The sequence below is a fragment of the Stegodyphus dumicola genome, chromosome 1 (genome assembly GCF_044657685.1).
Source record: "Stegodyphus dumicola isolate Sdum_Otavi_A_Nest chromosome 1, ASM4465768v1".
Lineage (NCBI taxonomy): Eukaryota > Metazoa > Arthropoda > Arachnida > Araneae > Eresidae > Stegodyphus > Stegodyphus dumicola.
In genome coordinates this window covers 66,056,175-66,071,975 of record NC_140768.1, presented here as the reverse complement: position 1 = coordinate 66,071,975, position 15,801 = coordinate 66,056,175, and the positions used below count along the sequence as shown (strand labels likewise).

Genomic DNA, 15,801 nt, shown 5'->3' with positions numbered 1-15,801 from the left:
GGGAATCTTAAAAAGGCAAAAATAAAATAAAATAAAATTAAAAAAATAATGTGTATCGTCTTTTTCCATGACATATCATCGAACACAGAATGCACTACAGAATTCTTTATGAGAAACATTTAATCAAGTAAAAATGTAAAAATGTTTTCACAGTAGATGAATCTTTGTTGTATTTAAATGCGTGCAATAAAAAGAGTTCTATTTATTAACATCAGGCTGAAGGAAAAAATCCTAAAACATGGTTCAAAGAATCCTGTGCTTTTAAAAAGAATTTCTGATTGTTGCTGTTCTTTAATATAATGGCAAATTGAAAATAAAGAGACTGGAGAAAAATGTTCAGATCAACTGCACATATTATCAAGATATGAAATACATTCTCTTTACCCACAGTGCCATCGGTCAGTAGAACTGCATCAAAACAAAGCAACCAGCCATATGCCGAAATATTTGAGTATATATAATCTATATATATTATCCCAGTGTCGAAGAGTCAAACTTCATCAATGCATAGCAACAAGATGTACCTCAAAAAAAAAAAAAAAAAAAGAAAAGAAAAGAAAAAAGAACCAGTACATGCATTGTAAAAGTAAAGACTGATACGGGTATTGCATATATATCTTTTCAATGTATTCTTGCAAATTCCCCTAATGTTTTACCTATGGACTATTGTGCCTTTGGACTCTTGAAAAGAGCTCTTTCTAAGCTCTTTTAAAGCACAAACCCAACACAGTGATTGGACTTGGAAGTAGTAGAAGAGGAATGTAAATAATTTTCCCTGGAAATTTTACAAAAAACCCTTCTATCATGAAATTCGCATTGCAGATTTATAGTCCAGAAAAAAAAAAAAAAAAGGTTCAGACATTTAAAAAAAAAATACTTTTTACATTTTAAACATTAATTAGTGCCCCCGCAGATCATTATGAATATGTGTGAACACACTCTGTATTAAGGAACATTATGGATGACAACCTCAGAAATCTGTTACCTGGCACGTTGTTGCAACCAGATTTCCACAGCTTCCCTTGTTACACCCAGGCTGTAGAAAGATGTATGAAACATGTGCCCAAAGCAGCTAAAAAGTTACTTGATACTAAGGCGAGAGTTGACTTGGTTAGGACGACCCTCCTATCAAGATATATTATGCCAGAATTTTCCTGAAAAACTTAACTTTAAGATGTACTCTTTTGAATAACAAAATAGAAAAATGATAAATTGTTTGTTTACTAAAAATAAAAAGAAATTATCTAAAATTGTGAAGCTTTGCTGTTTTTACAAAAAATTGTGTTTTGTGAACTTTTTTCACAAACAAGAAATAGTTTGAAATTACAGGTTGACATTAGGACTAATTGTATTTCAATTGTAGTAAGTTTAGTAATTATAAAAAATTGATGAAAAACAGCAAAACTTTGCTATTGTTCAAAACTCTGAGTGTGATTTGTGAATGCAAGATATATTTTTATGTGAAAACTTTTTTCTTCCTTATTTTATATGGCTAAGCAGCTTTTCCACGGTTATAGCAATAAAAATAAATTTTATTGCAGCATTAGTACTTCTTGCAGTACTTCCAGTCAGATAAGGTTTCAAATAAAAATTTATTATTCCTTATTATATTCACAAATTAAATAATAATAAGTTCAGTTTTATTAATAATTTTAAAGTTTATGTTCTTTAAATTTCATTTTTTCAGTTAAAATTTTTTTTTTTTTTTTTTCAATTCACTCAACTCTACATCTATAGCAGTATGGTATATGAAATATTGTTTCATTTATACCTAAAATGTAAAAGCCTTTCATGTGAAAAGATTAGGAAGAATTTTACTGTACGTTTTCCATTATTTGGAATATCTCTGAGTAAAAGTTGTATGCTGAAAGTGCATTTATATATCTTCTGGATCTACAATAAACTCAAGGCATATGCAGTATTTTGATTAATAATACTAATATATATATTTTTTTAATTTGCAGATCTGCAAAATTGCATATTCGGAAAACCCACTTCTATCAAGATGTTTTCTTCTGAGAAATTGCTTCCAAATAGCCTTGCTGTAAAAGTGATGTTCAATTATAATGCTGAATCAAATGCATATGCTATATGGCGTGCAATGTATAAGGAGACATTACCAGTCATTGGCGAGTTTTCTTTGGGTGAACTGACAAAACATAAAGTCAGGTATTATGTTATAATGATTTCATTTTTACAAATGTATTGGAATGTATATTTATCTGTGATTGTGACTTTTTAAATAAGGAGTTTAAAAAAAAAAAGTTTTAGAGTCGTACACTTTTGGGTTTAAAGCAGATCTTTGACAAATCATAAAAATTTAAAGTAATATAATTAATTATCTTAAAAAAAGTTTTAAAAAAAATTTAAGGTACTTTGAAGGAATTTAACCTCCCAGCACGTGCCCTTGGCAATTTTATATGAGCATGCGCGCGTCGTATTTTTTACAACATCCGTTATTTTACCGTTTTTGGCACGAAAAACAACAGAAATGAGTGAATATTGATAATAAATTTGTTAAGAAATAAAATATTAAACTTATTGCAAAATACAAATGATATCACATTCAAATATAAGTAAATTGTTTTTAAGTTCTTATGTTAATGAGATGGAAATGCAATGATGTATTTCATTATAGAAAATTTTAAATTTATTATTTAATAATTATATTTTTAAAGCAAAGCTAATTTTAATATTCATCAAAGACAAATATAGACAATAAAAAATCTGATGTGTACACCACATGACTTCCTTGTACGGAATATTAAATTATACGCATTTTTTCTTGCATTTCATTTAAACTTATTGCATTGAATTATATCTACTTCGTTGACAGTGCATAAACCACAATAGACTAAATGCACTCTTTAAAATTCACTATATTTGTTTACCATAGTGACACTCTGGCTAGGTTCAGTTAACAGTATTATGTTTCGTTCATGTTATAACTGGGAATGCACAAAATTTATATCATTTAAAGAATTATCTAATCATTGCCACATGTTCTATTCAAATACTATAATAAAGCTAGAACGATGTATAAAAGAAATTCAGCAAACAAAACAAAAACAGTTTTTCACAGATGATTATTTATTGTTCAATTAATTCAGTTCTCACTTCGCGACATGGCTAAAATACATAAAACCTTAAAATATCTGTATTAAAAATGGCAAAGTAAATCTTAAATACTTATTTCCTCGAAAAAATTCCAGAAAGGATTAAGCATGATTTAATTCGCAATAATAAATGAAGGCGTTATCTTTGTTGTTGCGAAGCTAAGTTTCTCTAGATAGGCAAAAAATCCACTATTCTGCTGTTTCAAATGTCAACAAGCAATGGCCACCATCAAAATAATTATTAGGCTTAGCAGCACTTAAACAACTTTAAAATTGCTGATAATTCTAAAAATATTGCATACAGATTTACTAAAGGCATAAAAACCTCAACTGGGAGATAATAACAACATAATTCAATCATTTTTAAAGCAAAAAATTTACAAACATATAAGTGTAAAGAAACTGAGATCACTGAGCCGGGTAGCAGAGTGGATATATATATAAATATATTTATATACGTTTGGTGCGGCCGATTGCAACCAAAATACGAGGTGCACATCTACATGTTATAGCAGTCCTATATACAAAATTTCAACGTTCTGAGGCTACTCATTTTTTGTGTTATGCGAGATACGTTAAGTACGTTCGTACAGACACCATGAAAAATTCTCTTCAGAATTCATTTTAAAGCAGTTTTATAACTTTTTTGGAGAGAAAGAGTCTTTTATTTTGTCCTTACGGACAGATGTCGCACAAAATTATTGTTAAATTGCAATGGATAGTGGTCAAAACGGATATTTTCGTTGAAATATGCTGCCTGAAACTTTTCGCAATTACAATACTTCCTTTTTACTTCGTACAAGGAAGTAAAAAGGAAAATGCCTTGGTAGGAAAAAAAGTAAGTTTAGCATTACTTACTTCTGCAAGGAAATTTGCTTCTTACTGGTTATAAAAACGCACTTTAAACTATAATAATGTTTTTATTTATTTCTAAAAAGTAGAAATAAAAGAAAATAAGGAATGGAAATCGCTATTGTTCTTCCATCGAAAGGTTTCTTTTCCTTCATCAGATAATTCTTGAAGAATCCAAGCAAAATCTTGTACATATTTCTTTGCCATGAAAACTGATATAAAATTTACAGAGGCAAATGTATTCAAATTAAAATAATACATGGGAATTAATAACACAAAATTACAAAATATTTGAGAGAAAAAGTATTTTCCGAATTTTAAAACACAACCATGCTAGTGTCGTAACTTTTATGAAAAAGCTGCCACGTAGCACAAAAGCCCAACAACAACAACAAAAAAAAAAAAAAAAAAAAAAAGGTCAAATGACTTTCTGTTGGCACATTCTATGATGTGGGGAAAGGAGGAATAGAAATGACCTTCAGATGTGTCAGCTTCGATATGGGAAAAGTGTGCATTAAAAACTGAATTTGTCGTAAATTTTGTGCATGCTGGAAGGTTAAAGAAAATATTCACTATGATAAGGAATTGAAAATTTATATGAAAAATAAAATCTTCCGAAGTCTTTTTTTTCCCCCTTCCATCATAACTGTTTAAAAAAATTATTACCCAAAAGTACTTTGACAAAACTGTACAATGAAGGAATTTAAAGAAACTGCTCACTGCTATTAAGCACTGAAAATTTGTATCAAAAATGAAATCTTTTGAAGTCTCTTTTTGCATCATAACTGTTAAAAAAAATTCTAAAATGGAAAAAAAAAATTAATTAAACCTAAGCTATGACTCAGTATAAAAATGTAATGTTAAATTTAGCAACATTTTCAAATAATTTTTTTTTTTTTTTTTTATCCTACAAGAAGTCTGTGCTGTAGCTGTGTCAGTCATCAAGTATATACCGATCAGCCAAAACATTATAACTACCATATAGTGTGAGAGTATGCTTATATGAATGATTTATATAGTGCTGGAATAATGTATATATAGCATGGTGGGGAAGTTATTTAACGGCTACTGACGTGTCATTTTGTTGATTATGTATGCATGTAGAGTAATTAAAGCTGCTGATTTAAATAACTTTGATGACTGTCAGATTGTAATGGCCCAAAGGTAAGGAATGAGTATCTCCGAAACAGCACTGTTATTAAATGTTCGTATACTGCCATCTTCATTATCTATGAAAAGTGGAAAAAGGATGTTGAAACAAGTATTAGATGCTGAGGTTTTTGGATATTCTTACCAAATTCATATTCAAAAAGTAGGAGATTGTACTGCCTGATGAAAGCAAATAGGTAGCTGCTGATGGCTCAGCTGACAGCTGAATAAAATACTAGTTCTAGCACAGTGTAAAGTTGTTTGGATTCTGTTGAATTTGAGACTTTGCAGCAGATGTCCTTCTCATGTGTTTATTAACCCAGTATCAGTTGCATTTGCAACTATGATGGGCATATAAATATGAAGATTGACCATACAGGAATGGATAAGAGTACCTTATTAGATGAATCATGGTTTTTTTTACGCCATGTTAATGGCCAATCAGTTAACTATCTCTCATTATCAAATATATATAGGACTTAAGCAGGCCATTGGCTTAGGGATTTGAAGAATATTTTCATGAGTGTCACTGCTGCTGCCCATGAGAATGTTTATTAGTGATTTTTATAGGTATGTAATGGTAACTAGGGCCTAAGTGAACATTATTGTTAACCAGTCATAATGTTTCATGACTTTCATCCCAACTAGATGTAGGCTTTTCCAGTGAGCTGATACTTCTTATTACTGAAATTAGGCTGAAATTGCACTACAGTGGTTTGAGAAACCTGCTGATGAATTCCAGTTGGAAGTTATGCCTTCTGATTTGCTTGGTATTGATCCTCTTGAGCACATCTGAGGTGTCATGGATTGCAAGCTCAGAGTCCACCATTTCCTCCTAATTTCAAGAAACTATATTTTTCTCTGATTGCAAATCTTGTACATTTTTCCTCAGTACATTTCTGAAGGACTTGCAGAATTCATACCATGATGAGATGTAGTTGTTTTGCATGTCAAAATTAGAGGAACGTAGTAGAAGAAAGATAATCAGAATAACTTGCGATCAGTTTATTTTACCATTGATTGTGGGATCCTTTAATATGATTTCATGCTTCATAATGATTTTTGAGGTTCTTTCAAGTTTAGTGATTAGCATTTAGGCTCTCATGTTACAAATATTAATTTTGGTTTAAGCATGAACATTTTATATCTGAAAGTTGCATTAAGTCATAGATTCTAGTCATATTAGCATAATAGCTTGTTTCTAAGTAAGGATATTGTTTTAATTTATTCTCTGCTACATTAGTTGGGGCATAAAATTTTGAAACATTATATCCTGTGTACCCAGAAAAGAAAAGGCAAACTGATCATATATTGTTTCTGAACAGGATATTGTTTAGGTAAATAGATTTGCATCACTCTTTCGTATTAGTGCTTGAGTGGCTAAGGACTCAAGCAGGAATGAAGGAGACACTAAAGTGTTGTACTTACATACTATGACGATTACCTAGATATCTCGCCAAAACTGGCAACCCTTGTAGGTTATACAGGTTAACCCTAACATAGGTTATAGAAGGCGCTAAAATGAAAAGTATTATCCGCACTTGCTATTACCACAATTTTTTTTTTGGCTACATTTATGCGGATTATTACTTTAAGGTTAAACATGTGAAACTTTTTGTGATTATTTTTTTCCCAATGGATATCAACATTTTCCAACTTCCTTCAAATGAAGAAGATGCGATAGAATTTTTCAGAGAGGCTGGAATTTTACCCAAAGAACGCGTTTGTAAAAATGGTTTTTTATAATGGAAGTTTTATGGTTCAGGATTTTATTGGAGATGCAATGTCAAAAATTCTCAACAAAAGTTTGGTGTCCGAACTGATACGTCGTGGTTTGAAAACAGTTGTATTGAATTTTAAAAAACTTTTTTAAGATTTATTTACCTTTGAGCATATGAAGAATCGTCCATTAAATGGTGCAAACATCAGTTGGATTTATCCGATAGGACTGTTATTGACAAGAATAATTATATGCATTAAGGATTTGGAGGATACTTTTTTTTTTCCTTTAATAATTAGGGCTTTTATTTTTAAAAGAATTTATAAACATAAACCAAAAAATGGCAATGAAAATTTTTATTGGCAAATGTTGCCAAGTTAGTCATTATAATATGCAAGTACCAAAGTGTCCCTTCATATACAGCATAGACTGAATTCCTCAAAATTTTATCCAGTATTTATGATTCTTAGGATTCAATGTATGTAGCACTTGCTACTTTTAAATCAGATAATGAAACATCTGAGTAAATCAAAATAATTAAACTTTTCTTTTAATACTTTGATTTTTTTTTTTTTTTTTAATTTATTTATTTAAACTGAAAAATAATTTTTCCTAAAGTATACTTTTTAAAGATACTGAAATTTTTCATAAAAAATTGTTTCGTTTAAGTTAAAAGTCTTTTTTCCCCCCTGCTGATCATGCTTTATTATTTTTTATGAGATAATTGCTCATTACCTTTTAAACTTAGACATTAGCTTTTTAACTTGCTTGTTAGCTCTTAAACGTGAAACCTACCACTCTAAAGTTATGATATTCTGTATGTTTCTTATTATGATGATGATCCTTGTTTCATTATAGTATATTATGTTTTGTATGCTAAGTTTTTATAACTTCTGTCTTGAGTCAATCAAACAATTTCAAACAATTTTATGCAATGCATTGAAGTGCAAGATAATATTATCTTTCACATTCTTTTAATTGTCATTTTTCTCATTGTTATCAATAGCATGAAATCAGTAATTATTGATAATGAAATCAAATGAAAGAATCTAGATATTTTTAAATTAGACATGCATTATTTATGTTCTTGGAATATAGATTGGCTTTAATACACTCACTTCCAAAAGTTAAGTACGGAGAGGAAAATGCTAATTTCCGGAAGCCAATCAGAATTGAAGAGGATGCAATTCACTGTAGGGGTAGATGGAAGTATGAAAATATGTTAGGTAACAGCCAATCACGCTTTCATGTCAAGAAATATGCAAAAAAGGCAGTTTTATAAGAAGCAAGCTTTATGAAGGGTTACAGAAGTTGATTGTAAGTGCTGATAGAAGATGTTTAAAACTTTCGTACAATTTGTTTTCAAGACATACGTGTTTCTATGACTTCCAGAAGCCAAATGGAAGATTCTGAGCGCTGGCGTGCTGTGGGGCACATTGAAGCAGGACAGTCGATCACAGATGTTGCTTTTTTCTCATTCGTTCATCATTCTGTAATTTCACATTTAGGGAAACAATTCCAAACCACACAGTCAGTTGTCCGAAGGCCCGTAGCTGGTCGCCCAAGGGTTACATCCCCCCGCGGAAGATCGATATATTGCTATTGTAGCCAAGTGGAATAGCAGAGCAACCTCCACACGTGTTACATCTGTGGTTACAGTGTCCATTGGTAAGGCGATATCTGCAGCTACTGTACGCCGAAGATTGCATATGAGTGGACTGTACGCTCGGGTACCTCGAGTTTGTGTTCCTCTGTCCGTCCAATCAAAAGGGGCACAATTAGAATGGTGCCGGGAACATGTCTATTGGAGTGTGCCTGACTGGGGCAATGTCATGTTAACTGATGAGTCAAGATTTGCTCTGGAGCCAGATGACAAGCATATAATGATATGGCATGAACAACGAACATGCAATCAGTTCCAAAACATCACCGAACATCACGCATTCCGAGGCGGAAGCATTATGGTCCGGGCAGGGAATTCATTAGGATACCGCACCAACCTGCACATTTTTAACCCCTTCAAGCCCGGTAGCGAAAACACGCGCTTATCGCTGAGGCCGGCAGTGTCTTCCGTGAGCGTCTCTCCAGGGCTGGGGGCTTTTTTGCTACTAAGCCTAAATCCATGAAATTTCCGAAGTATCAACGCATTGTTTAATAATGCTCTATAGAGTATTTAAATGGCTTATGCTTTATAGATATTCTTTATATATATATTTTAATTACCTTATTTCTTGTTTAAATGCATATTTTACACATTTTATTTTAATTACTCACCATTTTATGACTTTTAACATTATACATCTGAAAACTAAATATATTACTTAAAATTCTCTTTTCGTGTGAAAAATTTTAAAACAGGGATCTACGCACAGTCCTACGTTACATTCCTTGATCTTGTAATAACTCATTTGCCGTTTTGGAGGATTTTTCTGGGAATGTGAACAAACGAAGCATTGTCATCTCATTTTCTTATCAGTCTCTTCTGATCAAAGTTTTGGAAAATGTCTTTCAGTTAATCTTTCAGAATCAATATCAGAATTTCAGAATCAATATCTGAAATATTTTGCATCATTTCTGCTATTTCATGCTCTGTTAAACATTTTCGACGCTTCGACATTGAAACGGTAAAAACAAAGAATTCACGTCTAACAAGATCTAATTATTTTCTAAAAACTGAATTACTCAACGCTTTAGCGCATATAAAACTTCTACTTACAATAAACAACTACCACGTGCGAATAAAGTGCGATTTAAAGAGACATCATAAATCACGCCATTCGGAAACATCGAGTTCCCCGTTTGTTTATATAATCAAAAACACGTGTATGTGAGTCATGCTTCTCTCATTTCGAGTAGAAGGTCTAATGTACAGGTATTTGAAACCATATGGACATACAGTGCCATCTTGTGGCAGAAATTATAGTTTGAAAAACGTTCCAAGGTACTGGCACAAATACGTGACAGTCGGTAGTAAACACAACAATGCTCTGGCGCGCCTGCGTGTCGGCCGGTAGATAAATGTGTTCGTTGCTGGCACGTATACGTGACAGTCGGCGCAAAGGGGTTAAACAGGGTTCTTTGACGGCTGTCCAGTTTTGAGATGAAGTCCTAGAACCCGTTGTGAGATTGTATGCTGCAGCAGTTGGCCCTATTTTTGTTTTAATGGACGATAACGCACGTCCCCATAGAGCGGACATCTTTGATGACTACCTGGAGAGTGAAGGGTGTGCACGTATGGCGTGGCCAGCATATTCGCCCGACCTTAATCCCATTGAAAATCTTTGGGATGCTCTCGGCCGTGCTGTATCTTCATGTTTCCCACTTTCAGCCTCTCTTATTGAGCTGGAAACTGCTCTACAAGAAGAATGGCAATTGCTTAATTCTGCAGTGGTTGACCACCTAATTGAAAGCATGGTCACAATGTGTAAACTTTGCAACAGATGAGGTGGGGATCACATACCCTTTTTTTTTCCATTTTATGCTGTTTATTTTCGCTTTTTACATAATTCTGTTTAACCCATTCGCGACAGGCACATCTGTTACCAAAGCGTTCTCATGGGACGCCTCATTAACCAGATGCGTCATCCTGTGGGGACGGGCAATTTACACTGCTAAGTCTAACTTTGGGAAAAAATTCGTATAAATGAAATTTGTCATCCAATTTTTCGAATTTTGGGTACATTATGAGAAGAACATTCAGGTAGTCGTCAAAATTAATTTAAGCCTTTATTATTATATTTTCCTTAAAAATGTTATAAAATACTCATTCTAGAATAATATAATTTTTCCCTTATCCCACAAATAAATATATATGGAAAAATATCCAAACAATCGCAGATTTTATTTAACACAGAATTAAAATTTAAAAATATTAAAACTGTTTTCATAAAAATTCAACGAGCAAAAAGCAATGTGTCAAAATGAGACAGTGTATGATATTTTTTGAAACATGGGCATACGCAAAGACCAACGTTGCATTAGTCACAGAAATATAATATCTGCTGCTATTTTACTCAGCAAATTAGACTCGTTTAGCATTTGTATATGTTCTAGGGTCAGATAGTGCTTTCGTTTTGCCATTTAAAAAAAAAAAAAAAAAAACTCTTTTGCTAAGCCGATGAAAAATGAATTAAATGGCGATTCAAATATGACACACCCAGCTGTGAGGTAATGTTTGCTGCTGATGCACATATGACATGCCCGTACTGAACGGGTTAAATCTCCAGTATGTCATTATCTGGTAACTTACAAAAATTTAATATAGTTTTCATTTCTGTATATAATTATTGATTTTGTTTTATGCGTAAATATATATGCTACTTTCCTGCCGAATTTTGTGTCGATCAAAGCAGTATTTGTTGATTTTTTTGCATTTTACATCTTCGTGCTTAACTTTTGGAAGTTGGTGTACTTCAAAACTAATTTACTGTTAAAGAATATATTCTGTGTTTGTTTTTCACCTCCCCCCTGATAGTTATATTTTCAGTTTACTACACTTTTGGCTAAAAAATATTCTTAAGGGACATATACCACATTTCTATTAGTATTGGATAATATTTTGCTGCATATAAGAATGTTAGTTAAATTATTAAAAATTATGTTATGTACAAGGTAACCAGAAAAGTTCTTGCCATTTCTAATATGACATTGGCAAATTGAACCCCAACATAAAAATAGTCGCCAAACCTGGCGATGAAGTGGTTATGATAGGAGTTCGGACATTGACCCAGAGTATAAAAGCGCATTGCATTGGTACTTCAAACATAACTCACACAGCAAATGATTGAAATGGACATATCAAAAACTCTCGTTCGGAGTTGTTTGCTGTATGATTTTAAAGTTGGCCTGTCAACAGCAGAATCAAGTCACTGAATTTGCCAGGCTTTGGGGGATGATGCTGTTAACAATAGAATGTTAGGCAATGGTTCCAGAAATTCAGGTCAGGGGATATGTCTCTTAGTGATGCACTACGCAGCAGTCGGCCACAAGCAGTGGATGATGAGGCCTGGAGAGCAGCCATAGAGAGTGACTGTAGCGAAACGTGTAGTGAGCTTGCTGCACACTTCCAGGTATCTGATGAAACAATCAGACTCCATTTGAACCGCATAGGAAGGCGTACAAGCTGAGCAAGTGGGTATCCCACTCACTGTCCGATGGAAACAAGCAACAGCGTGTCGCTGTCTGTTTTTTATTGCTTACTCAGCACTGCAATGCATCCATATTTATTAGAGTACTCACCAGCAATGAAAAGTGGGTCCAGTATAACAAATCCAGGCATTCCAGACATCGGTTGTCACCACAGGACTCTGTGTCTCATACTGCGAGACCTTCTACCTTCTCTCCAACCAAGCAAGATCATGCTCTGTATCTGGTAGACTAGTCGCTAAGTGGTGCACTAATGAGCTCCTGCCAGTGGGCCAAACCATCACGGCAGGCCTGTACTCGCAACAGTTGGAACATGTGCATCAGGCATATAAAGAGCCAGCGTTAGTCAACTGTAAGGATGTACTCTTCCTCCATGACAGTGCGAGGCCGCATGTGGCTTGGGAGGCAAGGGACAATATCCAACGACTGGGCTGGGAGACACTACCCCATCCACCATACTCCCCAAATCTCACACAAACAGACTTACTCCTTTTCCCATTCCCTGGACAATCGTCTTAGTAGGAAATCCTTCAACAATCAGCCAGTTCTTGAAAAGGCTCTTTAGGACTTCTCTGCGTCCAAGACTCCCGAGTTTTACTGTGATGGCATCACACAGCTAGCCACTTGTTGGCAAAAGACACTGGATGCCGATGGTGATTAAATTGAGGATTAGCAGTGAATGTAATTTGTTTTATGACTTTTTCTTTCTGACCGTTCATAACGGCAAGAACATTTCAAGTTACCTTGTGCAATATCTTTCTCTCTCTCTTTTTTCTCCCGTTTTCTTTCTCCAACTCCTTTTTTTTAATTTGCTTCTTAAAACTGATAGTTTTTCTTTTGAGGTATTTGCTAAGAAAGAAGAATAGTATAAGAACTGTTCTTATGTTTGTACATATTAATATATTTGTTTTTTATATAGTGTTTCAATTAGAAAAGATATTTAATTTCACATAAATAGGAAAAAGAAATTGAGACCTCATCCAAATATAGTTGAAATGTATTTTGCTTTTGCTGATCAAACACCCCTGCTTCCTGGTGCCTTCACTAACTATCCACAAGCCCTTCCAGTTCGTCTGCTGAGTGATGGATGTGGTAGAAATATGACTCTATTTCTTGTTATGAAGAGGTAAACGAAGTACATAAAAATGTTAATGTTTTATTTTTTTTTTATTCACTGATTAAATGATAACTTTATAAACCAAAGTAATTATGCTTCAGAATCTAGTTTAAATATTTAATTATTTGAAATTTTATTTATTATTTTTTTGTTTTTCTGTCTGTTTTGCACTATTATTTCTATTATTTTTTTCCATTTAATCAAGTCTATTATTTTTTTCCATTTAATATTATTATTAATTTCTCCTTTATGCATTTTTTGGAAAGCTGTATTTTTTATGAATATTAAAAAAAACATTTTATATTGCAGATACAATTGCAATTTAAAAGAATATTTGAAAAAAATGGATGTTTCTGGTCACACAGCATTGTTACTGTTTACTCAGCTTTTGGAAGCTCTAGTACACTTGCTTCAAAATGATATCACTCATCGGGATTTAAAGACTGACAATATTTTATTAGATTTCCAGTATGGTAAATGGAAATTTTTCATTAACATGTTGAAATTATTAAAATATTGATTTTTTTAGTAATATAAAATTATATATATGTTTGTTATTCATGCAAAGTTGTATTTTTGAAAATTTAAGTGTAATACGTTATTGTGATAAAAAAGTACTAAGAATGACACATTAAGAATAAAGTAGCAAATGCAATAACCTACTTGCAGATATTTTTCTGAAATAGTTGTGATTTGTTGTTGCATCTAGCAGTAATCCATATTTTGTTTCTTTTTATTATTTGCAAATAGATTTGTTTCTAATTAGTAAAGAATTTCTACTTTGGTGATTTCTCAAAATGGGGAATATATTTGACCAAAGACCATGCATTAAATTTTGTTGAACCATACTCTAGTAGCCCATCCAGTCGCTTTAATGAGGAAACATAAATTTTGATCCAAGTTCTGGTGTCTTACAATATTTCAAGTACTTTTTAAATGACAATTTAGTGGATCTCATCGTTTCGGAAACAAATAGGTATGCCGAACAATGCCAGAATTCCACCTATCCAAAAATAGAAAACCTTGGATACCTGTCCGAAAGGAAAAAATTCTTAAATTTCTCAGAATAGTTATTTTACAAGGTATTGTGAAAAAAACCAGGTACGAAAATGTATTGGAGCAAAAAACATTCAATCTCAACGCCTTTTTTCAGAAGCATAATGTCTTATAATAGATTTTAAAAATACACAAGTTTCTGCATTTTGTAGATAATAAAACTTTTGACTGTAATACACATCCAAATCCAAAGCTGCATAAAGTCTGACCAGTGTTAGAGCACCTGAATGAATTGTTTCAAAGAGCCATAACTCCTGGACGTGATATTATAATTTATGAAACCCTCATGCTTTTCGAAGTTCTTTTAGGATGGCGATAACATATGTCAAAAAACAGATCCTGTTTTGGAGTAAAGTTGTATTTGTTATGTGAATCAAGTTCAGGGTATATATGGTCACAATTTATATATACTGGAAAAGGTACGGTTTTTGATGCAAAATACAAAGATCTGCCCCAATCAGTTCAAGTTGTGATGTCGCTTATCAAGCCTCTCCTAAAACAAGGATATTGTCTCATAACAAAAAATTTTTATATATCACCGGAATTGGCAGACATGCTTTTGAAATTTCAGACAGACACTTGTGGAACTGTAAAACTAAACCGAAAAGAAATGCCTCTAGAATTGGTAAAAAAAGGGAACTTATTGAAATGTATCAGTCATCAAACACCATTTCAAAAAGAGGCTGGCCAAGCTTGAAGGATAATCCAAACCGTTTGATTGAAAGGCATTTTATTACACAGATACCTCCAACTGATAAGAAACAGCAACCATCAAGAGAATGCAAAGTTTGTTGTTCCATAAGAGATGAAAACAATAAGATATGTAGGAAGGAAACTTACTGCTGTCCAGATTGTGATTTATAGCAGTGGAAGGAAACTGATACTGTTATCCAGATTGAAATTTGTCACACAAGGAAAACTACTAATCTTTGTTTATATTATGCATAAGTGTAATAAAATTGTCTTTTAATGTTTAAAACACATATTAAATTTTCTTGGCTTAATGGAAAACCAACTTTCAGTCACAATAACACTGAATTTTTTCTTTTCTTTTTTTTTTTAAATTATTTTTTTAATATTTCAAGCTAAAACAATTCCTAAAATTAAAAATGAATACATATAATGCACATACACATATTTTTGTACAATTTTCTTGCAATAAAAAATAGGCACTTTTATGACTGTTTTCTTGAAAATTATCCAATTGTTAAGGGGTTAAAATGCACTATTATTGATGATGAAACATGGATCTGTGCTGTTACTAGTGAAACAGCTCAATAATCAAGGCAAATTTTAAGGTATCAGAATTTACAAACTATCAGTCTAATTTTCTAAAAACATATTCATAAATCTTTGCTATCTGTGTTATCCTATATGCCCAAGTAGTATTATGTTCTTTCAGTGTGTGCAGATATTATTATGTTAGTATTATGTTCTTTCAGTGTGTTATGACAGGAATTTATGCTTAATTTTGCAGCCCACTGCTATAAATATTGTGAGAAATATTTAATCATTACCATTCTGTTTCCCATGTAGCATGATGAATTTTAATTATTAAATTGATACAGTGCAAATCCAATAATTTATGTAAATTTTTTATTTGGTGTAATTGGATCTCATTCAAAAAATATGTAATATGTTATTGT

General features: G+C 32.5%; 1 protein-coding gene across 1 annotated transcript in view; it reads left to right on the top strand.

Annotated features, from left to right (window-relative positions):
• Positions 1 to 15,801, top strand: part of LOC118189230 (serine/threonine-protein kinase Pink1, mitochondrial-like) — a 35,259-nt gene that overhangs the window by 12,992 nt on the left and 6,466 nt on the right. Inside the window, exons 4-6 of the mRNA XM_085815903.1 lie at positions 1,965 to 2,169; positions 12,941 to 13,108; positions 13,409 to 13,572. Coding sequence (XP_085672029.1) covers positions 1,965 to 2,169; positions 12,941 to 13,108; positions 13,409 to 13,572 — 537 coding nt within the window. The remainder of the gene's footprint in view (positions 1 to 1,964; positions 2,170 to 12,940; positions 13,109 to 13,408; positions 13,573 to 15,801) is intronic.